This window comes from Cucurbita pepo, chromosome LG14 (assembly GCF_002806865.2).
Source record: "Cucurbita pepo subsp. pepo cultivar mu-cu-16 chromosome LG14, ASM280686v2, whole genome shotgun sequence".
NCBI lineage: Eukaryota > Viridiplantae > Streptophyta > Magnoliopsida > Cucurbitales > Cucurbitaceae > Cucurbita > Cucurbita pepo.
In genome coordinates, this window is record NC_036651.1 from 8,658,507 (window position 1) to 8,681,947 (window position 23,441).

The following is a 23,441-nucleotide window of genomic DNA, read 5'->3' on the forward strand; positions in this document are numbered from 1 at the left end:
CACGGCGCTCTAGTGAAGAAACCTTAATGAATATAGACGAACACAATGTAGGGGCTCCCTCTCCTTTGTGAGTCGAGAAGAAGTCCCGTTGCAACTAGATGCTTGATGGTGGACAATTCTTGATTTTTAAGGTTAAAGGGTTTTACTTTTAAAATTTTATGAGTTTAAACTTTTAAAAATTTGAAACGACAAAATATAATAAGTTTTATCCAAAACTAATCGTAATAATATTTTTGAAACATTTTTTTAAAGTTTAAAAATATTATTGATCGCCGTAAAACTTTAAGGATATTTTTTGAGACAATGTATAAAATTTAGAGATATTTTTATTAATTTAATATTATTTTTTCGAACATGAATGGGTGCAAAATTGTTAGCTATATTGTGAACTAATGTATTTATCAATCAAACCATGCATTCCACTAAGAAATTTAGAATATGTAAAAAAATTAGGTCATAAAGGACCATCCATTGTCATTGTAGTTCAATAATGGGCATTATTCAAAAAGTTGTATATATATATATATATAATTGTTCGGGTTCTTTATCTTTTGAGTTGTTCTGCTGGATCGGTCGTTCAAGACTTTGGTCTCTATCCGAACCCAATAAAAAAAATGGGATCACTTCTTATGGATTCATCGAGAATGATTCTGATCTAGTTCATGGCCTATTAGAGGTAGAAGACGCTCTGTTGGGATTAGGATCCTCACGGACAGAAAAAGATCGTAGTCGATTTGATAATGATTGAGTGACATTGCTTTTTTGGCCTGAACCCATCTCACGGACAGAAAAAGATTGTAGTCGATTTGATAATGATCGAGTGACCTTGCTTCTTCGGCCTGAACCCAGGAATCCCTTAGATATGATACAAAATGGATCTTGTTCTAGATCAGAGATTTCTCTATAAACGGATCTGAGTTTGAAGAAGGGGAAAGAGAAGGAGTCCTCGACCCACAACAGTCTACATTTTCAAATGGTTAATACATAATTCTTAACCGTGTATAAGACTTCGAAAAAGGTTAGAATCAAATAGATAGTATCGATTTTTATTAACAAAGAGTTTTATTGAAGCTTGCGAGGATCGAACTCACTCTCAAAGATAAACTTCCAATCACATTTAAGCACATAACAAATTGATGCATTGTTTTATTTGAAATTATTCCTCGCAAACGGATTGCCGCAGTGACAGAATCGCAAGCGTTATTGGGCCTTTCAAAAAGGGAGAGGAAAATGTGAAGAAATCTCGATCATCATCTTAGGTAAAAAGTGATTGGGTTTCTTTTTTCATTTTTTCTTTACTTCATTATGATTCTAGATTGCTCAAAGTTCTTCCCCAAAGTATGATCCAACGGCGATTCTTAAGCATCACGGTGCGATCCTTATCTTTTCCTTTAAAGTCTAAAGTTGTGTGACTGAATCAACCAAATTTGAACCCGTCTTTGATGATTTCTTTTTGTGGATTTAAAGGCTAGATTGATAATCGGACACGTATGTTGTTTGATATTCCAGAATCTGATAAATGCCAATGGCTAATTTGGTTCCGAACAGGGAACGTCCTTTTTTGGGCTGTAGAGAATCATTTCAATGAATACTGTTCCTTTTTTCTTCATTGTTTATTTGAATGGAGATCTTCTGCTTTATCTTCTTCACTTTGTGGCCATTGATTGCAATTTTGTCTAAGCTTTTTTGGTTTTAGAAGTGTGAGATCTCACATCGGTTGGAGAGGGGAACGAAACATTCCTTATAGGTGTGGAAATATCTCCCTAATAGATGCATTTTGAAACTGTGAGATTGACGGCAATATGTAACGAGCTGAAGCGGACAATATCTGATAGCGGTGTGCTTGGACTGTCATAAATGGTATTAGAGCTAGACACTGGACGATGTGCTAGCGAGGATGCTGGGCTCTCAATGGGGGTAGATTGTGAGATCCCACATTAGTTGCAGAGAGGAATGTTCTTATAAGGGTGTGGAAATCTCTCCCTAACAGATGCGTTTTAAAATCGTGAGGCTGACGACGATATGTAACGGGCTAAAACGGAAAATATTTGCTAGTGGTGTGCTTGAGCTGTTACAAATGGTATCAGAGCTAGACACTGGGTGGTGTGCTAGCAAGGACGCTGGACTCTCAATGGGGGTGGATTGTGAGATCTCACATCAGTTGGAGAGAGGAAAGAAGCATTTCTTATAAGGGTGTGGAAACCTCTTCCTAACAGACGCGTTTTAAAGCTGTGAGGCTGACAGCAATATGTAACGGGCTAAAGCGGACAATATCTGCTAGCGGTGTGCCAGCGAAGACACTAGGCCCCTAAGAGGGGTTGGAGAGGGGAACGAAACATTCCTTATAAGGGTGTGGAAACCTCTCCCTAACAGACACATTTTAAAACCGTGAGGCTGATGGTGATACGTAACGGGCTAAAACGAACAATATCTGCTAGCGGTGTGCTTGGGCTGTTACAAATGGTATTAGAGCTAGACTCCGAGCGGTGTGCTAGCGAGGACACTGGGCTTCCAAGAGGGGTGGATTGTGAGATCCCACATTGGTTGAAGAGAGGAACAAAACATTCTTTATAATGGTGTGGAAACCTCTCCCTAACAAACGCGTTTTGAAACTATGAGGCTGACAGCGTAAAGCGGACTTGATTTTAAAATATAGAAATTGGATAAAGGAGAAGGATAAGTGGCAATGGAAACTGTGGGATGAGGAATAGAACCCACCACCTGCTTTGCCACTTTGTGGCTGATAGATATGCCTCTTGCCTTGAAAAAGTGGGAGATGACAATGGGAGCAGTATATTTAAAAACCTCCACCCATTTGCACACATTCTCTTCTTGATTTACAACAAAACCAGACCCCTTTCTGCAAAAAAATGCATATTTCTGTAAAGTTTCAGTATTAATGGCAGAAGAGGATACCCCCTCTGAACCTTCTTCTTCTTCTTCTTCTTCTTCAGCTCTCACCTCTACAATGTCCACTCCATTGCGGAAGGTGTTCTGTAGAATTTCAGGCCTTGCAACTTCTCTGAGAAGAAACACAGCCCCTCACAGCAGAAGAATCTTTCACAGAGATGTTGAACAACAAGAGTTTCAATATGCAAGCTCTCATTGCCTTTCTTCTTATTACAGTGTCTTTGTTGCTCGCCTTGCTATAATGGTTAGTCTTTGGGAATGATCTGATACTCATTCAAGTTCAAAATTAATACCACCCACTTGTGAAATGATATCAGTGCCATTCGGCTTGATATACATCTTGACAGTGATGATTATTACATTATAATACAGGTGATGCTGGCTATTTTGATTGGGATGCTGACAATACTCACATGGCACTTCACGAAGAGCTACACGGCACAGTCGCTCGATAGCTTAGCGTATGGTCTTCGACATGAACTGCTGCAGCGCCCGATCTTACGGATGTGGAGTGTCTTGAATTCCACAGCTGAAATAACCACAGCTCAGGTTAAGCTTTCAGAATATGTAATGAGGAAGTACAGCAAGCCAGTGAATCAAGCAGAGCAAGTTGAGGTTGTTTTCTTATCCTTGTCTGATTTACCTTTCATACTGTGATATCCCACGTTGGTTGGGGAGTAGAACAAAACACCCTTTATTAGAGTGTGGAAACCTTTCCCTAGCAGACGCGTTATAAAGTCTTGAGGGGAAACCCGAAAGGAAAAGTCCAAAGAGGACAATATCTACTAGTGATGAACCTGGGCAGTTACACATACTTTGAGCTCTGAACTCATGTTTCATGTCTGTATTTTTCTGTAGTTGTATGAAGCAATGAGAGACGTTACATGGGCGATGTTTGCGAGTCGAAAAGCTCTTAATGCCATAACGATCAATTACAAGAATGGTTTTGTCCAAGCGTTCCATCGAGATCATAGAAGCAACAATACGTTTTATATTTACTCGGATCTTGCAAACTATTCCATCACTGCCACTCAATCATATAATATAAATCGACTTTCGTCGGGTGAAGGGTGGTCCGAACCACCCATACATGGCAATGTTTCAGCAAAATGGTACCGGGAACCGCTTGATCCTATCAGTGGTGAGAAGATGGGGAAAGCAAGGCAAATCCCACCGGAGGACTTGATTAACATTCCTGGCATTTCACAGGTAGCTGATGGTGTTGCCTCATGGCATGTTACTGTCAGCAAGTACATGGATACACCATTGCTTTCAGCAGCCCTTCCTGTTTCGGATGCTTCAAATGAAAGCATAGTTGCGGTGGTCGGTGTCACGACCGCACTTTCGAGCGTCGGTCAACTTATGAAGGAGCTTGTTGAGTTCCATAGTGGACATATTTATCTAACCTCTCAAGAGGGCTACTTGCTTGCTACTTCAGCCAATGCTCCCTTGTTAAGAAATACATCGACTGGTCCGAAGCTTATGATGGCTGTCGATTCCCAAGATGACGTGATTCGATTAGGAGCCGAATGGTTAAACAAAACCTATGGAAACAACTTTCCTCCTGGTCATGAGGTCCATGAAGAGAATGTCAAGCTTGGTGGTCAGCAGTATTACATCGACTCGTTTTTTCTTAATCTAAAGAAGCTTCCCATTGTAAGTTTCGTCATCGATCCATCGACTTTCTTTTTATCTAATCGTTACGAACATAACAAGATCCTTTCGGTTTTTGTAGGTGGGGGTTGTCATCATTCCTAGGCAATACATAATGGGAAAGGTAGATGAAAGAGCTTACAAAACATTGGTTATACTCATTTCTGCCTCTTTGTGCATCTTAGTTGTTGGATGTCTATTCATTTTGATTCTGACAAAAGGAGTATCTAAGGAAATGAAACTAAGAGCTGAACTAATAAGCCATCTTGATGCAAGAAGAAGAGCAGAGGCATCTAGTAATTACAAGAGTCAATTTCTCGCGAATATGAGGTGAGTTCATTTAAAACGATGGACGAATAACGTAACGACTTGGCGTGTGTGTTAATAACAATGTTAGTTTATACTTTATTGATATTGCAGTCATGAGCTGAGGACACCGATGGCTGCCGTAATTGGACTGCTCGACATTCTAATGTGCGATGACTGTCTCAATAACGAACAGTTTGCGACAGTCACTCAGATTCGAAAATGCTCGACAGCTCTACTCCGACTTCTTAACAACATTCTAGATCTAAGCAAGGTATAACGAGCTCGCTTCGTTGGTTCTACGAAATTTTATTCTGTTTTTTAGGTAATGGTGTGAAAGATCATAGCCTAATTGTTATCATTCGAATAATCACTTAGGTTGAATCTGGAAAGCTAGTTTTGGAAGATGCGGAGTTTGATCTGGGACGAGAACTCGAAGGGCTTGTTGATATGTTTTCCGTGCAATGCATCGACCATAATGTGGAAACTGTATTGGATCTCTCTGGTACGTTTTCCGTTCACGAATTGATTACACTACAATTTATGCAATGCTCTAATACAATGCTATTGTTTTAGATGATATGCCGAGATTAGTTCGAGGAGACTCCGGTCGGGTTGTTCAAATATTCACAAACTTGATTAGCAACTCTATCAAATTCACTACTAGTAAGTGATCTTGTTTATCACCAGTGTTGCTTATCAAACAATTGATTAACCGTTTCGAATGTTTTGCAGCTGGTCACATCATTCTTCGAGGGTGGTGCGAGACGTCGAATACGCTCAAAGAAATGGGAAAGTCTTGTATGGATCAGAAGAAATCACGGTTTCCTAATCGGACAAAGATGAAACAACACGGAGACCACACGAAGAACGCGTTCAAGAAAGATAACAAAATGACCTTATGGTTTGAACTTGATGACACTGGCTGTGGTATGTCAAAAGCCAACCAGAAGAACACTTGATAATTTCCTTCGATTTCTAAATGCTAAGAAGTACCGTTTTCTCCGCTCCTTACAGGGATCGATCCTAGCAAATGGGAGTCTGTTTTTGAAAGCTTTGAGCAAGCAGATCCCTCGACAACCCGAACGTAAGTAGTTAAAACAGTTAAAGATGCTGTCAAGAGTTTTCATAGCTCAATATCTAGTATAAAGATATGTTACATTTTTCAGGCACGGTGGCACTGGTCTTGGACTATGCATCGTACGTACCTTGGTAAGTTCGACCGAACCTTTCCCAGCACCAACCCCCGCTCGAAGCTTAGAGCGTTTCTTTAAGCATCTCATTAACCGAGGCTAATAACAGGTTAACAAGATGGGTGGTGAAATCAAGGTCGTAAAGAAAAACGGCCCGGGAACTCTAATGCGACTTTATTTGGTTCTCAGCACACCTGTAGACTCCATAGATCATCACTCTCAGTTTGATTTTGCAAAACATAATGCAGTGGTAAGTGAAGAAATGAAGCCTTGAGTTTGTTTTCAGCATGGCTCATTTCTTAAGACAAAAGTCCCAAGCTCGTTAATATCGATGTTTTTCTGTGCAAATGCAGGTACTTCTTGCACTCCGTGGCAGCACGAGTCGATTAATCACGTCGCAGTGGCTTCGTAAGATCGGACTGTTCACTTTAGAGGCTTCAGAATGGAATGAACTAACTCTAATCCTTCAAGAACTCTTTCAAGCCAGAAAGTTCGAAAACAAAAAGGGATTTAGTCCACAGGATTCCCTCGGTGAACCATTACGAGCCGAGTTAACGAGAATTAAGGACATGAAAAGCCAAACGTTCATCGTCGTTGCCGATATCGGGATACTGGACTTGAGCACGGATATTTGGAAGGATCAACTTTACTTCCTTGACAAGTACTCTGGAAAAGTGAAGTTTGCGTGGATGTTAAACCACGATACGTCCAACGCCATGAAGACGGAGCTTCGGGGAAAAGGACACTTTATAGTGAACAATAAGCCGCTGTATAGAGCAAAAATGATTCATATTTTGGAAGCTGTTATGAAGGACAGAAATCTTGAGATTCAGAGGAAAAATGGTTTAAGAAATGCATCAAAAGAAGGGGATTATCATGAATGCCTTGAAATTGATTCAACTCAGTTTGAAACTGCTAGCTCAGATGATTCTGATTTAGCTGAACTTGACAAGTCCAAGTCTCAGTGTGCAACATTTCAGGAAGAAACAATGCCAAAACCTTGTCAGCCGCCATTTTCGTCCCTTAACGATAGCTTAGTTGAGTTAACTCGTGTACGTTCGACTGTGAGTAACGCAGGGACCGGCGGTTCATGTGACATGAGACAAGACTCGTCCCATGGACTGAACTTAGGAGGCAACTATCCTAAAAGCCAAGAAGAATCAGATTCTAAGAATGGTCATGGTAAGAAATCTCTTGAAGGGCTACGCATTTTGCTTGCAGAAGATACACCGGTTCTTCAAAGAGTAACGACGATAATGCTCGAAAGAATGGGAGCCACGGTGATCGCTGTCGGAGATGGGCTGCTGGCTGTTGAAGCTCTGACTGCAATGCTTAGTGCTGAAGAGCAAAGAAGAGAATGCCCCACAAGATATGATTTGGTCTTGATGGATTGCCAAGTAAGTGCCAACTTAACGTTACACTCCATGAGCCAAAATTGAGATGATGCTTTCTTTGCACTTTAGAGTTGCTTTCATTGATATATAATGAACCTAAATCACTCCCGAACGGTAAGAGTCCAAGCTCACCACTAACAGATATTGTCCTCTTTGAGCTTTCTCTTTCCGGGCTTCCCCTCAAGATTTTTAAAATGCGTCTTCTAGGGAGAGGTTTTCACACCCTTATAAGGAATGTTTCATTCCCTGGGATCTCACAATCCACCCCTCTTCGGGACCGAGCGTCCTCGTTGGCACTCGTTCCTCTCTCCAATCAATGTGGGGATCTCACAATCCACCCGGGCCCAGCGTCCTCGTTGGCACTCGTTCCTCTCTTCAATCGTTGTGAGATCTCACAATCTACCCCCTTTAGGGCCCAGCGTTCTCGTTGGTACTCGTTCCTTTCTCCAATCAATGTGAGATCTTACAATCCACACCCCTTTGGGGCCCAGCGTCCTCTCTGGCATACCACCCGGGGTCTATTGTGAGATCCCACATCGGTTGGAGAGGGGAACGAAACATTCCTTATAAAAGTGTGGAAACCTCCCTAGCAGACGCGTTTTAAGAGGAAACCTGAAAGGGAAAATCCAAAGAGGATGCTTCACATCGTATTTGATTGTTGAAAATGAAACATGATGCAAAGTTTCTTATGATCTAAATCCTATATGTACTTACGAAGCGTACAAACTTTCTTAATATTTGAAACAGATGCCAAAGATGGACGGCTACGAAGCAACAAAAGCGATTAGAAAGCTAGAATTGGGAACGAGCCTTCACGTACCGATCGTAGCATTGACAGCCCACGCAATGTCATCGGATGAAGCCAAATGCTTGGAAGTAGGAATGGATGCATACCTAACAAAGCCAATTGACTATAAGCTGATGGTATCCACCATACTTTCCCTCACTCGGAGAAAAGTCTAAGAAACGTTGCTTATGATTCTCGAGCTACACTACGTGCTAATGTTTTCGGTTTTGCAAATCAAAACGGTCACTTTCTAACCGAACAAAAAGGAGAAGATAAGGCATTTAAGGGTCGGAACGGGGCGTATATTCAAGAGACGAGTTTAATGCTAAAGAGTGTAAATTTGCTGCCATCAGTAGGTAGGTTCCTTGTGTCCATTGAGCTTTGTACATATTGTTGTAGGGCAGCTGAAAGGCTGCTTAAGTTTTCCCACTTTTTGTAATTAGTAGTGAGATAACAAAGTTAGGTATTATGATGTAAAGAACATTCTAACAGTGCAAGTAAAAGTAAGAATAAGAGGGGAAATAAGCTCTTCTCTTTGTAATCATTTAACCATCCCTCGGTCCTCGGACCTAAGCGAGCTGCTGTGTGGAACATGCGTGTCACAACGTGGACGCACGGGACTGTCTCGAACGTCTTCCTTTGAAAAATGTCTTTCAAAGACAGTATCAGATAGTACAGGTGTGTTGATATTGCGTCCCAGCTCATGTGTCGAAGGTTGGATTACTATTTGGAACGTATGTCGTAAATGGTTTAGCATGGACACGGGAGAGTCTGATGTTTGAGAGAACCCGGATAGATAGATGTTCTAGATGTCTTGATGAGATGATCGACAAATGGGTCAGTTTCCAACGGATGTGTCCGAGCGAGTCTAGATGACCGATGTGTCTCGAGACATGGGATGACATCACGATGCATGAATCGTATTGTTGGGAACCGAGATGACAATGAGATGCAATCGTATTGTTGGGAACCGAGATGACAATGAGATGCGACGTGATTGTGTCACACATAATTGAATATGCATTGTGTGACCGAACAAACTTGGATTCCACCCAAACTATGTTCGGTGGGTGAAGGCAAACCTTGCCTAGACTAAAAAAATTAAAAAGAAAATAAAAACGCTTTAGAATATTATATATATATATATATATATATAACAACATTAACTTGTTGAGAAAGAAAAAGAAAGTGCAAAAGGAAGTGAGAGCTTAAACAACTTGTTCATCAAGTTCCGATCTTTCTTTACAGAGAAAATCAGAGCTAAAACCCAAGGAAAATGGCGAGATACGATAGAGCCATTACGGTATTCTCACCGGACGGTCATCTCTTCCAAGTAGAATACGCTCTCGAGGCCGTCCGTAAGGGCAACGCCGCCGTCGGGGTTCGCGGTTCCGACACCGTCGTCCTTGGCGTCGAGAAGAAATCCACCCCCAAACTCCAAGATTCCAGGTCACTCTCTCAATTTCATTTCCTCTTTAACGAATTCATCCTACTTCAAGGTTGTTAGAATCACGATATTGAGTTACTGTCAGAACCTCGTATCGAGTTTGATTTGATTTGATTTGACTTGACCTAATTTTTGGGTTGGAAGTTTCTTGTTAGGTCGAATTTTAGGGTTATTGAAATGGCGATTGTTCTTTCTATTTGTTTCATATCTGATTTACTGTTTGCAGATCGGTTCGGAAAATTGTGAATCTCGATGATCATATTGCACTTGCTTGTGCTGGACTCAAAGCAGATGCACGAGTTCTGATAAACAGGGCTCGTGTTGAGTGTCAAAGCCATAGGCTTACAGTTGAGGATCCAGCGACTGTTGAGTATATAACGCGATACATTGCAGGGCTTCAGCAGAAGTACACACAGAGTGGTGGAGTGAGGCCATTTGGGCTTTCCACTTTGATTATTGGGTTTGATCCTTACACTGGTACTCCATCATTGTATCAGACAGATCCTTCTGGGACTTTTTCCTCTTGGAAAGCCAATGCAACCGGGAGAAATTCAAATTCGATTAGGGAGTTTCTTGAGAAGAACTACAAGGAGACTTCTGGGCAAGAAACTGTGAAGCTTGCTATCCGTGCATTGCTCGAGGCAAGTTGTTATAGCTTTTCTTGTTTTCTTTACTTGCACTTTGTAAATAGAGTTGTTACAAATGGTATCAAAGCTAGACACCGGGCGGTGTGTCAGCGAGGACGCTGGCCCCCATGAGGGGGTGGATTGTGAGATCCCACATTGGTTGGAGATGAGAACGAAACATTCCTCTTAAGAGTATGGAAATCTCTTCCTAGTAGACGTGTTTTAAAATCGTGACGAAGGCCAAAGCAGACAATATCAATATCTGCTAGCAGTGAGTTTGGGCTGTTACTAATGGTATCAAAGCTTGACACCGGGTGGTGTGCCAGCGAGGACGCTGGCCCCCAAAGGTTAATGAAGCATAGCCAACCTAAGGTTAATGAAGCATAGCCAACCTATTCTACTGCAGAATGGATTTTTCAAAGTTAATTGCTTGCATTTATCTCTGTTCCTTGTTTCCAAAAGACATATGGTTTGCATGTAAAGTTCTTTTGGATAATAGAACCTTTGTTTGGTTTCTGAACTGAAGTAGTTGTTTGATCATGACTTGTAATGGGTGTTTGGTATTCCTTGATTGAATACAGTAGTTTGTTTACATGAAGCTACTTTAGTATTTGGTGTGGTGATTGGTTTTGAATCATCTGATACTCGATTATATGAGATTTTTTTGACAATTAGCAGGATTTGAAATCTACCAAAACTAATTAGTCAACGCACACAAACTAACTCAAAATAAAACTCTGAAATCAATTGCATTGAAAAACAAAACAACTTGGTGGCTTTTATAGACCTTACGAAATTAGTAAACGATAAAAATAGCATACTCTAAAAATAATAAATTAACACCAATTAAATAATTTAGTGGTCCTAACATTCCTATAGAAATGGCATAAATGCTTTTAGTTTTACTCGTGGTACTACACAGACATACTTGTTTTTGTGTCACACAATGCTTCAGCTCAATAACTCCATCTCTGGTCAAACCACGCAAGAAATGAAACCTTACATCAATGTGTTTTTACTCTGGTGATGGAGTTGTGTCTTGGTCCTATCTTAGACGGTTTCTTTAGGGTTGAAATGGTTAGATTAGACCATTTCTTTAGGGATGTTAGGACCATTAAGTCATTTAGTGGGTTGTTAATTTATTATTTTTAGAGTTTATAATACTAATTTCATTTGTTTGTAAGGCCTATCAAAATGGTTAAGTTGTTTTGTTTTTCAATGCAATTGATTTCCGAGTTTCATTTTGAGTTAGTTTGTGTGTATTCATAGAATCCTCAAATGTCAAACAAAGAAGTTGTGAGCCTCGAAGTTATAGTCAAAGTGACTAAGTATCGAACAAAGGGTGTACTTTGTTCGAGGGCTCCAGAGAAAGAGTCGAGCCTCGATTAAGGGGAGGCTGTTCGAGGGCTCCATAGGCCTCAAGGGAGACTCTATGGTGTACTTTGTTGGAGGGGAGGAATGTTGGGAAGGAGTCCCACGTTGGCTAATTAAGGAGAAGACCATGAGTTTATAAGTAAGGAATACTATCTCCATTGGTATGAGTCCATTGGTATGAGGCCTTTTGGGGAAACCAAAAGAAAAGCTATGATAGCTTATGCTCAAAGTGAACAATATCATACCATTGTGGAGGTTCGTGATTCGATGTATAAAATGGAAAATAAGTTGTCGTTGTATCATGACTAATGCTTAATGGTAGGCACATAGCTTGCATGCTTTTCGGTATTCCGTCTCTTGGTTGGGCTGATTTTTGTTTTTGTGGCTCTCCTTTGAACTTTCCTCTGTACTTTCATCCATGGTTCATTCATCGAAGAAAAAATTAATGATTCGGTTATTAAGCGGTCAAGGATTTGGACATTTCTTGCTATACTATGCACATTCTTTGGTGTGACTCGTTATTCCTTACCCTAAGAACCAATTTGATCCTTGGGTGTAACTGGTTATGGTTATTCCTTTACTCGAAAGTTTCTTTGGATCATTGTTTAATCTTCAGAGGGCTTAAAACATTAGACGGCAAATGGAAAAGTCCTTTTAGAAACAATTCCATAAGGTTTTCGAAAAAATAGGTCACTCTGAGAATGAGAGCACACCCGAAAAAAGAAACAACCTTAAAAAATTAGTACAAAAACACCTTCCAAATCCAAACAACTAGAAATGCCAAAATAGATATAACCATTGCTTTGCATTGACCTCTTCTTGGTTAACTTAGCTGATCTCGAGTAATCGAGCCAATGGCCGTTATGAATATTGGTTCGTGATTTAATGTCCTAAGTTAACATATCCGAGTTTACAATTATCCTTCATTCTTCAGAGGTATTGCCATAAATATACCAAATGAGTTAAGTGAATTTCTTGAATGTTTATCTGTGATACTTAGCGACTTACTTCCATCGACTCGACTCAACTTGTAGGTTGTCGAGAGCGGAGGAAAGAACATAGAGGTTGCTGTGATGACAAAGGAACATGGTTTGAAACAATTGGAGGAAGCTGAAATTGATGCCATTGTTGCTGAGATTGAAGCAGAAAAAGCAGCGGCAGAGGCTGCCAAGAAGTCCCGGCCGAAGGAAACATGATCACTTCTCTTGTAGTACTCACTGACTTCGTCTGGCTAAGTTTATATCTTTTGCAATGTGCTTAAACTTCGAACCTGGAAAGATTGTCATGGAATTGAACCCACCATTGAAGCATTGCAGTCAGCTTCATGCACCCAATGAACACCAAATTGAGTTTCCTTTATAGAGATTTGCTATATATATTATCCTATGGTTTCAGGGAATGAGACTTATAAAGTGTGTTACTTTAGCCACCTTTCGAGCCAGTTGGAATTAGGGTGCACACAAGTCGAGTTAGGTGAGCAACTTTGAGAGTTTACAGTTCAACTCAACCTTTTGTTTTTTAGTTAGGTTGGGTCGTTACTTATTCACCGTTCATATTATATTAATAACTAAAATTTAATAAAACTCAAATATCAAATTTTCACAAATTTCAATGTATCATCAACCTTGGTTCGATTGGATTAAATATTTTATAGGTTAGCGAGCGGATCATTGTTTATGCATGCAATGGAGCTGAAAAATGTGTAAACTCCTTTTTATTTATTAGTAAGACTATAGGTTGGTGAAAACTCTAAAACTAAGGTTCCACTCGAAAAGGGCACCCCTACGACACCCCTAAACTACAAGCTAGCCGCAATGGCTTTTCCACCGTTGTTGCTTGCAGCTTGCAGGCTCGAAAATCTCTCTTTTGCGATCTAATCCTACTTTGATAGTTTGGATCGAGGAATCCGAATTAGTTGAGTTTTCTCATCATTTAAATATTTTATAAATTTGGAGGAACTTTTTTTTATTGTTTCAATTTTTTCTATTAAATTCTTGTCCGTTCAAATAAAACGTTAAAATATATATTTTTAGGAATAAATATTTCAAAACTATTATAATTTTATCATTATTATTGAAAGTCTACTTCTCCCAATAATAAAAATTAGAATGATTTTTATTTTTATTTTTTTAGTTCGATTAAAGTTGTAATATAATTTATTGAAGAATATACTACGTCATACATAATTAAATAATTATTTAATTAAGTAGAACTCAAAGCAAGCATCTTTTAAATAATTCCAAGAGGAAAATTAGAAAATTAAGCTTTTTAAGTCAATAATGAAAAGAGACAAATTTATAAGTAAATTAGTTATATATTGTAATTGTTTGGTGTAATTAATTCTATCTTCTAAACAATATTTAAGGTTATAATAATAATTGAATTGATTAAAATATATATTGTCGACCAATAGGCTGGACCTAACATTTTTATAAGATTAACAAAATGCATTTCTATAGATAAACTCGAGTCACAGACAGACGAACAATCGGTTTGTCTTTTTTAAATTTAATTATAAAAATATGATGATAAATAATTTATAGACATCATCCATGGTTTATATTTATATTAATTGGACACTAATTAATTAAGTCAATGATCAATCCTTAAGGGAGAGATTAAATAAGAGAATCTCGTTAATCACTACAGAGCATAGAGTTTCAAATCAATGGCGGAAATCCAGAATTCGGAAGCGCCAAAAATTCTCACAATGAACCAAGGAATCGGCGACCAAAGCTACGCCACAAACTCAATCTCACAGAGCAAATACCAGTCCGGATCCCGGCCTCTGCTCCGCAGCGCCATTGCCGCCTTATGCGCGGCCGATTTGCCATCCGCCATTGCCGTTGCCGACCTCGGCTGCTCTTCAGGACCGAACGCGCTCTTCGCGATCTCCGAGATCGTCGGCGTGATCCGCGGCTGTTGCGGCGGTGAAGCGCCGGAGTTGACTGTGTTTTTGAACGATCTGGCGGAGAACGATTTCAACTCTGTTTTCAGAGGATTGTCGAACAAGAAGAACGGCGGATCGTCGGCTATGGATGAGTGTTTCGTCGCTGGAGTTCCAGGATCTTTCTATGGAAGATTGTTTGCTTCTAACAGTCTTCATTTTGTGCATTCTTCTTCCAGTCTCCATTGGCTTTCTCAGGTTAGTCTCTATTCAAATCTTCATAATAGTTTACATTCATGTAATTAACACAATATAAATTTAAATTTGAAATGCAAAGATTAAAATAACTCTTAAACACTTTTCAATGTTCTTCATGACCAAATTGTAATCACTGAAGTCTACCGTTAGATAAATATTCTTAGATTTAGGCTTTTACTTGGAACTTCCCCTAAGGGTATAATGTTTCCACACTCGTATAAAAAATGGTTTGTTCTCCTCTTTAACCGACGTGGGATTTCATAATCCACCCCTCTTCGGGGCGAGTGTTCTTGCTAGCACTCATTCCTCTCTCCAATTGATGTGAGATCTCACAATTCACCCGCTTCGGAGAGCTCCGCATCCTCGCTGGCACACGGCTTAGTGTCCTATTGTGAAATCCCACGTTGGTTGAAGAGGGGTATAAAACATTCTTTATAAGAGTGTGGAAACCTCTCCCTGAGTTGACGCGTTTTAAAATCTTGAGAAGAAATTCAGAAGGAAGAACTTAAAAACGATAATGTCTACTAGTAGCGATGGGCTTGTACGGCTTGTACTGTTACACAAATAGACACAAAATCTCAAAATTTAGGGGTTAAACTTATTGCGTATATCGAATCGAACAGAAATAAAACATGAAAGTTGAAAACAGGTACCTCCAGAGCTGAGTGAGAAAGGGAAGGGAATAAGAAACAAAGGGAAGATTTTCATATCAAAGACAAGCCCAAGTGAAGTAATAGAAGCATATTATGGTCAGTTCAAGAAGGATTTCAGTTGTTTCTTGAAGTCAAGATCAAAAGAAGTGGTGTGTGGAGGGAGAATGGTTTTAACTTTCAGAGGAAGAAGGCAGCCAGATCCATGCCCTGATGAAACTTGCCTTCTTTGGGATTACTTGGGGCTAGCCTTCCAAGCTTTGGTCCATGAGGTATATATATATTCAACCCATCTTTTTTATAATTTCGAAATTTAGTGTAACAATCTAAGCCCACCGCTAGTAGATATTATCCTCTCTAGACTTTCTTTTTCGAACTTCCCCTCAAGGCTTTAAAACGTGTCTACTAGGGAAAAGTTTCCACACTCGTATAAAGGGTGTTTCGTTCTCCTCCTCAACCGATGTGGGATATCACAATCCACCTCTTTCAGGCCCATCGTCCTCGCTGACCCTTGTTCCTTTCTCAAATCGATGTGGGACTCCCACTAAATCCACCTCCTTCAGGGCCAACGTCCTTACTGGCACACCGCCTCTTGTCTACCCTCCTTCGAGGAACAGCCTCCTCGCTGGCACATCGCCCGGTGTCTAGCTCTTATACCATTTGTAACAGCCCAAGCCCACCACTAGCCGATATTGTCCTCTTTGGGCTTTTCTTCAAAACTTTAAAACATGTCTACCAGGGAAAGGTTTCCACGCCCATAAAAAGGGTGTTTCATTCTTCTTCCCCACTGATGTGGGATATCACACTTATTCCTACACCAGAGGTAGGTCGAAGAACGGAAGGAGGGGAGCCAATGTCCCAGCCTCTCTCTAGTTGTCTTAGATAGTCGTCCTTGATCTTTCAGGTTTATGTTCCTTTGGTTGAATTTTTTAAAACACCAAATAACTACTCCTTTGAGCTTCAATTATGTACCAAATTTGTTCGTTAAAACTTTCAATTTTGTCTCTAGAGGGTATTTATTAAACATAGAAAATTGAAAGTTTAAGATCTTATTAGACATTTTTAGAAACTTTAGGAACTGAAATAAGATAATTTTCTTCGTCTGAAACCGAAGATATTTATATAGTTATTGCATAGTAGGGGCTTATTGAGGAGGAAGAACTAGAGAGCTACAACACTCCTTATTATGAACCATATGTGGAGGATGTGAGAAGGGAGATAGAGGAAGAAGGGTCCTTCAAAATAGAGAATTTGGAGATAATTGCTTTGGCATGGGATGGTGTGAATAGAGATGGGGAAAGCTATGAACGATCAAAGACAACCCAACAAATGGCGAAGGCCATTCAAGCAGTGAATGAATGTATGATAAGAGCCCATTTTGGTGGAGATATTATAGAGCCATTGTTTAAGAGATTTGAAGAAATCATGGAGGCTGATACTAGAGAGGTGGAGCATGTTAGTTTGGTTGTTTCTTTGCTTAGAAAATAATGATAATATTCTTCGTTATCGTTATTGTTACCATCTTGTTAGCGTTTTAGGGTTTCGATGGGTATAAAAGAGTTGTCGAGTCTGGAAGTTTTGTTAGATTTCAATGGGTATAAACGAGTTGTCGAGTCTGAGAGTTTTGTTGGATATCGATGGGTACAAACAAATTGTCGAGTCTGAGAGTTTTGTTGGATTTCGATGGGTACAAACAAATTGTCAACTCTGAGAGTTTTGTTGGGTTTCGATGGGTATAAACGAGTTGTCAAGTTTGGATGAAAAGAAACGAATGGTCGAGTCTGAGAGTTTTGTTGGGTTTTGACGGGCACAAACGAATTGTCAGTTTGAGAGTTTTGTTGGGTTTCGATGGGTATAAATGAGCTGTCAAGTTTGGATGGGTATAAACAAGTTGTCGAGTCTGGGAGTTTTGTTGGCTTTCAATAGGCACAAACGAATTGTCGAGTCCGAGAGTTTTGCTGAGTTTCGATGGGCTCAAACGAATTGTCGAGTCTGAGAGTTTTGTTGGGTTTGGATGGGTATAAACGAGTTGTAGAGTCTGGGAGTTTTGTTGGGAGTCGACGGGCACAAAGGAATTGTCGAGTCTGAGAGTTTTGTTGGGTTTGAATGCGTATAAACGAGTTGTCGAGTTTGGGAGTTTTGTTGAGTTTCCATGGGTACAAACGAGCTGTCAAGTTTAGATAGGTATAAACGAGTTGTTGAGTCTGAGAGTTTTATTGGGTTTCAGTGGGTATAACTAAGTCGTTGAGTCTGAGAATTTTGTTGGCTTTCAATGGGTATAAACGAGTTGTTGAGTATGAGAGTTTTGTTGGGTTTTGATGGTACAAACAGGTGGTCGAGTCTAGGAGTTTTACTGGATTTGGATGTGTATAAACGAATTTTCGAGTCTGGAAGTTTTGTTGGGTTTCAATGGGTACAAACGGGTGGTCGAGTCCGGGAGTTTTGTTGAGTTTGGATGGGTATAAGCTAAGGACTGCCGTTTAATGGGGTCATTGTATGTTATGTGGGCCCATTCTGTTTTATTTTATTCTCCAACTACCCATTCTTAAATATTTTCCAATAATAATAATAATAATAACAATTGTCAATGTTTTTTTATTACTAAATTTGGTTGTTTCTTACCATTTTTTAAAGGAAATATTCAAATAATTACATAAATAATTTTTTTATTCCATTTTTATTAAAAAATAATTGAGAACCGAAACCAATTTCATTCACATTTCTTCGGTTTCGGTCAAATTCTCATTAATATATCGCGATACATACAGTATAATCATAAATTATCGCGAGATATTGGTAACTCCCTTACCAACCTCGACCCGCCCCCACCTAACCCGCCCGCCACCACTGAATCGAACGACGCCCGCCTCCCATCTCTCTTCCCCTTCTTCTTCGTCCCAATGCCTCAAACTCTCCACCAACTCCTTCCATTTCTCCGCCGCCGTAAATCTCTTCCACCACGACCTAGGTATTCTGATTCATGGATACCATCCCAAATTCTCTCTGTCTTTCTCCCGCCTCTGACCTCACTGTCAAATCCTCCGCCGTCCGCTGCTTTTTCCCGATCCGCAATCGCTATTCTGTCAATTTCCGTTCGTCTCCAACTCGGATTGAGTTGAATCGAAATGGATTTTCTGGTTTGAGTATGAGGCCGATGAGAGGGAAGAGTTGGGCGAGATCTGCTCAGATTATGGATCAGTCAGCGAGTAAAACTGATTCCTCTGCTCCGACGATTGTTGAGGTGGATTTGGGTGACCGGAGCTATCCGATTTACATTGGATCCGGTCTTCTTGATCAGCCTGAGATTCTCCAGAGGTATGGCAATTAAAATGAATTTGTGTTTGCCACGTAAGAACTCGGAAGTTAATTAGTGGAAATGAATTGTTTGATTGTTCATTGGGTTCTCTCCTTATCTGTGCTGGTCTTACTAAATTTACAGGCATGTTCATGGGAAGAGAGTGCTTATAGTCACGAATGATACTGTTGGACCATTGTATTTAGATAAAGTTGCTGAAGCTTTAACTGTTGGGAATCCTAATGTTTCAATTGAAAGTGTGATTTTACCAGATGGTGAGAAGTACAAGAATATGGTGAGTAGTTTAAGTTAGCTTCCTCTGCTCCCTAAATGTCATTGTTAAAAATGAAAGATTGCATGTATAAGAAGTTGGAATGTAAAAACTTCCCCCTCCCTGTAAAACTTTTTGGCTCTTCCAATTTCTCCCAAGAATTGAAACTAATCACTATCTTGAATTAGTAGGACACACTCATGAAAGTATTTGACAAGGCTATCGAGTCGCGGCTCGATCGGCGATGTACATTTGTAGCCCTTGGAGGTGGTGTCATTGGCGATATGTGTGGTTATGCTGCTGCTTCTTTCCTCCGAGGGGTTAACTTCATTCAGATTCCCACGACTGTTATGGCACAAGTATGCAGCTTTTCTGAAGTGTATTTGTTAGCTTTTTCGTTCTTAACTTGAGATGATCCTTTGTTTAACATTTCTTGTTCTTCTACCTGTGTGTTCTAGGTGGACTCGTCAGTTGGGGGAAAGACAGGGATAAATCACCGTCTGGGGAAGAACTTGATTGGTGCGTTTTATCAACCTCAATGTGTCGTTGTAGATACCGACACATTAAACACATTACCTGAAAGGGAACTGGCTTCTGGTTTTGCGGAGGTCATCAAGTATGGGCTTATTAGGGATGCCGAGTTTTTTGAATGGCAGGAGAAGAACATGCCTTCATTGATGGCAAGGTGCGTGTTTAAAATGTTATTGATTTATGTCCAATATGCTTCTATTCTGCTAAAGCATTTAAACGAAGTTAAATTGACTGTCATATATGAAATTGCACTATTAGAGCCAAAAGTTCGAGTTGTTAGTAGGCGACTCCGATATTATTTTCATTCATGAGGCTCCAATATATGTGCTATTAATATCAAATGAAGGAGAAGGAGATAACATAGTAAGAATTTGAACTTTGAGGACCTCATGCTCCTAAACCATGTCAAATCAACACGAAACTCAAAATTTTGATCCATTACATTTTGGGTAAATTTAATCATCTTAATCTATTTTTTAACTGAAGCTGACTGAATTTATACATGTTCTCCTATTATTCTGTATTTTAGTTTGATATCTACAAGACTATAAATTTCATTTCGGCTCTATAGAGTCCTTCCACTTATAGTGTTTTCATTAGATATACACTAGCTTTCCTTGTATGAAGGGCTTTTGTTTACTTATTCAATTACCATTTTGTTCATCTCGTGTTTTGTTAAGCTGCTTCTCTTTCTATCTCCTGATATTTATTGATAGGAACGTTATTAGGACAGAATTAGAGTAATAAGGATATAATAGTAATCAGTTAGAGAAGTTGTTGTCATTAGGAATTTGGTTATAAATAAAGAGAGTGAGAAAGTAGGAAGGTACCCAATTCTTTGTTGGATTAGGACTTGAGTCATTCTACTCAAGAGAGGGGGGTTCCAAGTACATCAAATACTTGGTTTATCTTGTAGTTTTGTTGTCATTTACATGGATGTTTGATTGAAATTGTTTAATCTGTTGGCTCGTTGTAGGGATCCGGCCGCCTTAGCTTATGCGATAAAACGCTCATGTGAGAACAAGGCTGAGGTTGTTTCATTGGATGAGAAGGAAAGCGGACTAAGGGCAACTCTGAACTTGGGCCACACATTCGGACATGTAAGATGGGTTCTTTCACTCTGTTTGCTGTACAACTTGATTGTGAGGCAATGAAGAATATATCGTTTGAACATACCAATTTTGATCATCAAATATTTTCCATTGCCCTTCCACTTTACTTTAGACACTAACGGTAATGGTCCAAGCCCACCGCTAGCAGATATTATCCTTTTTGCATTTTCCCTTCAAGGTTTTTAAAATGCGTCTGTTAGGGAGAGGTTTCCACCCCCTTATAAAGAATGCCTTGTTCTCCTCTTCAACCGATGTAGGATCTTACAATCCACCCTCTTTGGGGGTCCAACGTTCTCATTGGCACTCGTTCCCTTGTCCAACCGATGTAGGACCCCCCAATCTACTCCCCTTCAAGGTCCAGCGTCCTTGCTGGTACATCGCCTCGTATCTACCCTCTTTGGGACTCAGCCTCCTCGTTGGCACATCGCTCAGTGTCTGGCTCAGATATCATCTGTAACGACTCAAGCCCATCGCTAGCAGATATTATCCTCTTTAGGCTTTCCCTTTCAGGCTTCCCCTCAAGGTTTTTAAAACGCGTCTGCTAGGGAAAGGTTTCCACACCCTTATAAAGAATGTTTCATTCTCCTCCCCAACCGATGTCGGATCTTATACTAACTCGTCATACTGTAGAAACAATTTATATTTCTAATATGATTTGTTTCTCAATTCCAATCCTCTCTTTTTGTGCTGGGCCAAATCATACCTTGTTCGTTCCTGCAGTCTGCAATCGCAGAAATCATCTCATGGCTTGCTCGCTCGAAGAATGTATTTTTTTGTTCATGAATCATGTGTCGCTTTCGTCATGGAGTACTTTTCCTTTCTTATTAGCTTCTCATTCTGTGCAATGTTCTATAGGCAATAGAAACTGGGTTCGGGTACGGCCAGTGGCTCCATGGAGAAGCTGTTGCAGTTGGCACGGTATTGCATCACTGAGTTCAAACCATTTCTGCATTCTACTTCATATATACCAATTCTAAATGTTGGGTTTCTTTGCCAATTTTCAGGTAATGGCAGTTGACATGTCATATCGTCTCGGATGGATTGATGATACGATTGTGAGCAGAGTTCTTGCCATTCTAAAACAGGCAAAGTTGCCTACTGCACCTCCCGACAGCATGACGGTGGAGATGTTTAAATCGATAATGGCAGTAAGTGATTTCGGGTGTTCCACTCTACTTTCATGTTATTGTCTCTCAGTATTCTAAGCTCGATTTGCATGGCAGGTCGACAAGAAGGTTGCTGATGGGCTACTAAGGCTAATTCTCCTGAAAGGTCCTCTAGGAAACTGCGTTTTCACCGGCGATTATGACAGGAAGGCGTTGGACGAGACGCTTCATTCATTTTGCAAGTCTTGATTCAATGATCTAGAAGAGATCGTTCCGAAGTGTGCGTAAGTTCTGTACCATACGTTTATGATATTGCTCTGGCTCTCTGCTTCTTCCCTTTAGCCTTAGTTTTTCTTTATATTCACTAGAAAATCCATGTGATGAGTGATCTGTAATCTGATAATGCTATGTTTTTTAACACCTGATCCACCATTCTAGAGCTGTGAATGAACTACTGAGAGAAATAAAGCTTATCTCTTTTATCTTTTATTATTTGGTTAGAGATTGAACGACTTCCTAGTCCAGAGTATATTTGAGTTAGTTGAGCTATGTTCAGGTTGCCCAAAACCGCTCGATTAAAGGTTTTCAATGATTTTTTTTTTTTTTTTAAAATGAAGCTAAAGTTTCATATATGTTTTTCTAGACTGAACAAATGGTTATGGAAAATAGAATAGAAATGCAATTTGTATTTTTTTAAAAAATTTAATTGAAAAAATAATGTTATTTAAGGAAAGAAAAATAATATTTTTCTCAGTTAATTATTGTTTTATCTCTTTCAAATTTTTGAAAAGAACCATGATAAGATTATGGTTCACAACCCAATAGGACAGCAAAATCCATCCTCCAGTCCACTAATGCCATATTAAAAATTCAGTTAAATTAAAAAAGAACTCCACTCTATAACCTTAAAATTTTTAATTTAGTTTTTATATTGGGTTGGGTTAGATTTTCTTTAATCTAAGTCGACTCAACACACCCGACTCACTTGAGTTATTATGAGTTGTCGAGTCACTAACTCAACCAACTTAAAATTTTTATTATGGGTTGCCGAGTCACTAACTCAACCAACTTAAAATTTTTATTATGGGTTGCCGAGTCACTAACTCAACCAACTTAAAATTTTTATTATGGGTTGCCCAGTCACTAACTCAACCAACTTAAAATTTTGGGTTAGTTCAAAAGATTTTTTCAATTCAACACATTTTGAGTTTTCTATTTTATTAGCAAAATATACAAATTGACTAAATTGAAACTTTTTGAAACTAAATTCAATCAATCTGCCTTAACTTTTAAAAGCACTTAATTCTTGAATTATCAATTTTTGACTATTCTTAAACTCATCTTTTTATTTTTCAATGTATACTTAATAAGTCACCCGATTATTTGTTTTTTAAAATCCATTAATCTTTTAAATAAAAAATTAAAATTTTATTAGACGCTCAACTAAACTTGTAATTTAATTTAATTAAATTTAAAAAAAAAAAAAAAAAAAAAAAAAAAAAAAAAAAAANGGAAGGTTTGTTGGCGACGATTGGTTTGGTGAAGGAACGCTTCATCGGCAATATTTCCCGGCGTCAAAGGTTTCTCTCTCTTCCTTCTCTGCAACCATTCCCCCATTGATTCTCTATCATTTTCTCCCTT

At 39.3% G+C, this 23,441-nt stretch overlaps 4 protein-coding genes across 6 annotated transcripts; all 4 read left to right on the forward strand.

Moving 5' to 3' along the window:
• The first annotated feature begins 1,192 nt into the window (after positions 1-1,192).
• LOC111809631 (histidine kinase 1-like) lies at positions 1,193-8,768 on the forward strand. Of its 3 annotated transcripts, none has more exons than XM_023695999.1 (14): positions 1,193-1,259; positions 2,955-3,154; positions 3,283-3,525; positions 3,769-4,566; positions 4,646-4,893; positions 4,984-5,143; positions 5,248-5,374; positions 5,446-5,535; positions 5,605-5,799; positions 5,887-5,956; positions 6,039-6,081; positions 6,172-6,312; positions 6,416-7,459; positions 8,204-8,768. In XM_023695999.1, exons 2-14 carry the CDS (start codon positions 2,969-2,971, stop codon positions 8,417-8,419), a joined length of 3,561 nt encoding a protein of 1,186 aa, XP_023551767.1. In that variant the 5' UTR covers positions 1,193-1,259; positions 2,955-2,968; the 3' UTR covers positions 8,420-8,768. The 3 variants fall into 3 exon arrangements, with proteins under 3 accessions (XP_023551767.1, XP_023551766.1, XP_023551765.1); XM_023695998.1 differs by lacking the exon at positions 1,193-1,259 and adding an exon at positions 1,277-1,370; XM_023695997.1 differs by lacking the exon at positions 1,193-1,259 and having other exon boundaries at positions 2,761-3,154.
• A 647-nt stretch (positions 8,769-9,415) lies between these two features.
• LOC111810591 (proteasome subunit alpha type-7-like) lies at positions 9,416-13,119 on the forward strand. Its single transcript, XM_023697320.1, has 3 exons — positions 9,416-9,692; positions 9,917-10,331; positions 12,725-13,119. Exons 1-3 carry the CDS (start codon positions 9,520-9,522, stop codon positions 12,884-12,886), a joined length of 750 nt encoding a protein of 249 aa, XP_023553088.1. The 5' UTR covers positions 9,416-9,519; the 3' UTR covers positions 12,887-13,119.
• A 1,178-nt stretch (positions 13,120-14,297) lies between these two features.
• Positions 14,298-17,116, forward strand: LOC111809832 (salicylate carboxymethyltransferase-like). Its single transcript, XM_023696268.1, has 3 exons — positions 14,298-14,835; positions 15,485-15,757; positions 16,626-17,116. Exons 1-3 carry the CDS (start codon positions 14,359-14,361, stop codon positions 16,971-16,973), a joined length of 1,098 nt encoding a protein of 365 aa, XP_023552036.1. The 5' UTR covers positions 14,298-14,358; the 3' UTR covers positions 16,974-17,116.
• A 1,207-nt stretch (positions 17,117-18,323) lies between these two features.
• On the forward strand, positions 18,324-22,289 carry LOC111810430 (3-dehydroquinate synthase, chloroplastic). The gene is made up of 8 exons (XM_023697136.1): positions 18,324-18,800; positions 18,925-19,075; positions 19,243-19,410; positions 19,510-19,736; positions 20,559-20,682; positions 21,550-21,612; positions 21,699-21,842; positions 21,918-22,289. The coding sequence occupies exons 1-8, from the start codon at positions 18,466-18,468 to the stop codon at positions 22,047-22,049; spliced, it is 1,344 nt and encodes a 447-aa protein (XP_023552904.1). The 5' UTR covers positions 18,324-18,465; the 3' UTR covers positions 22,050-22,289.
• Positions 22,290-23,441: the final 1,152 nt, after the last annotated feature.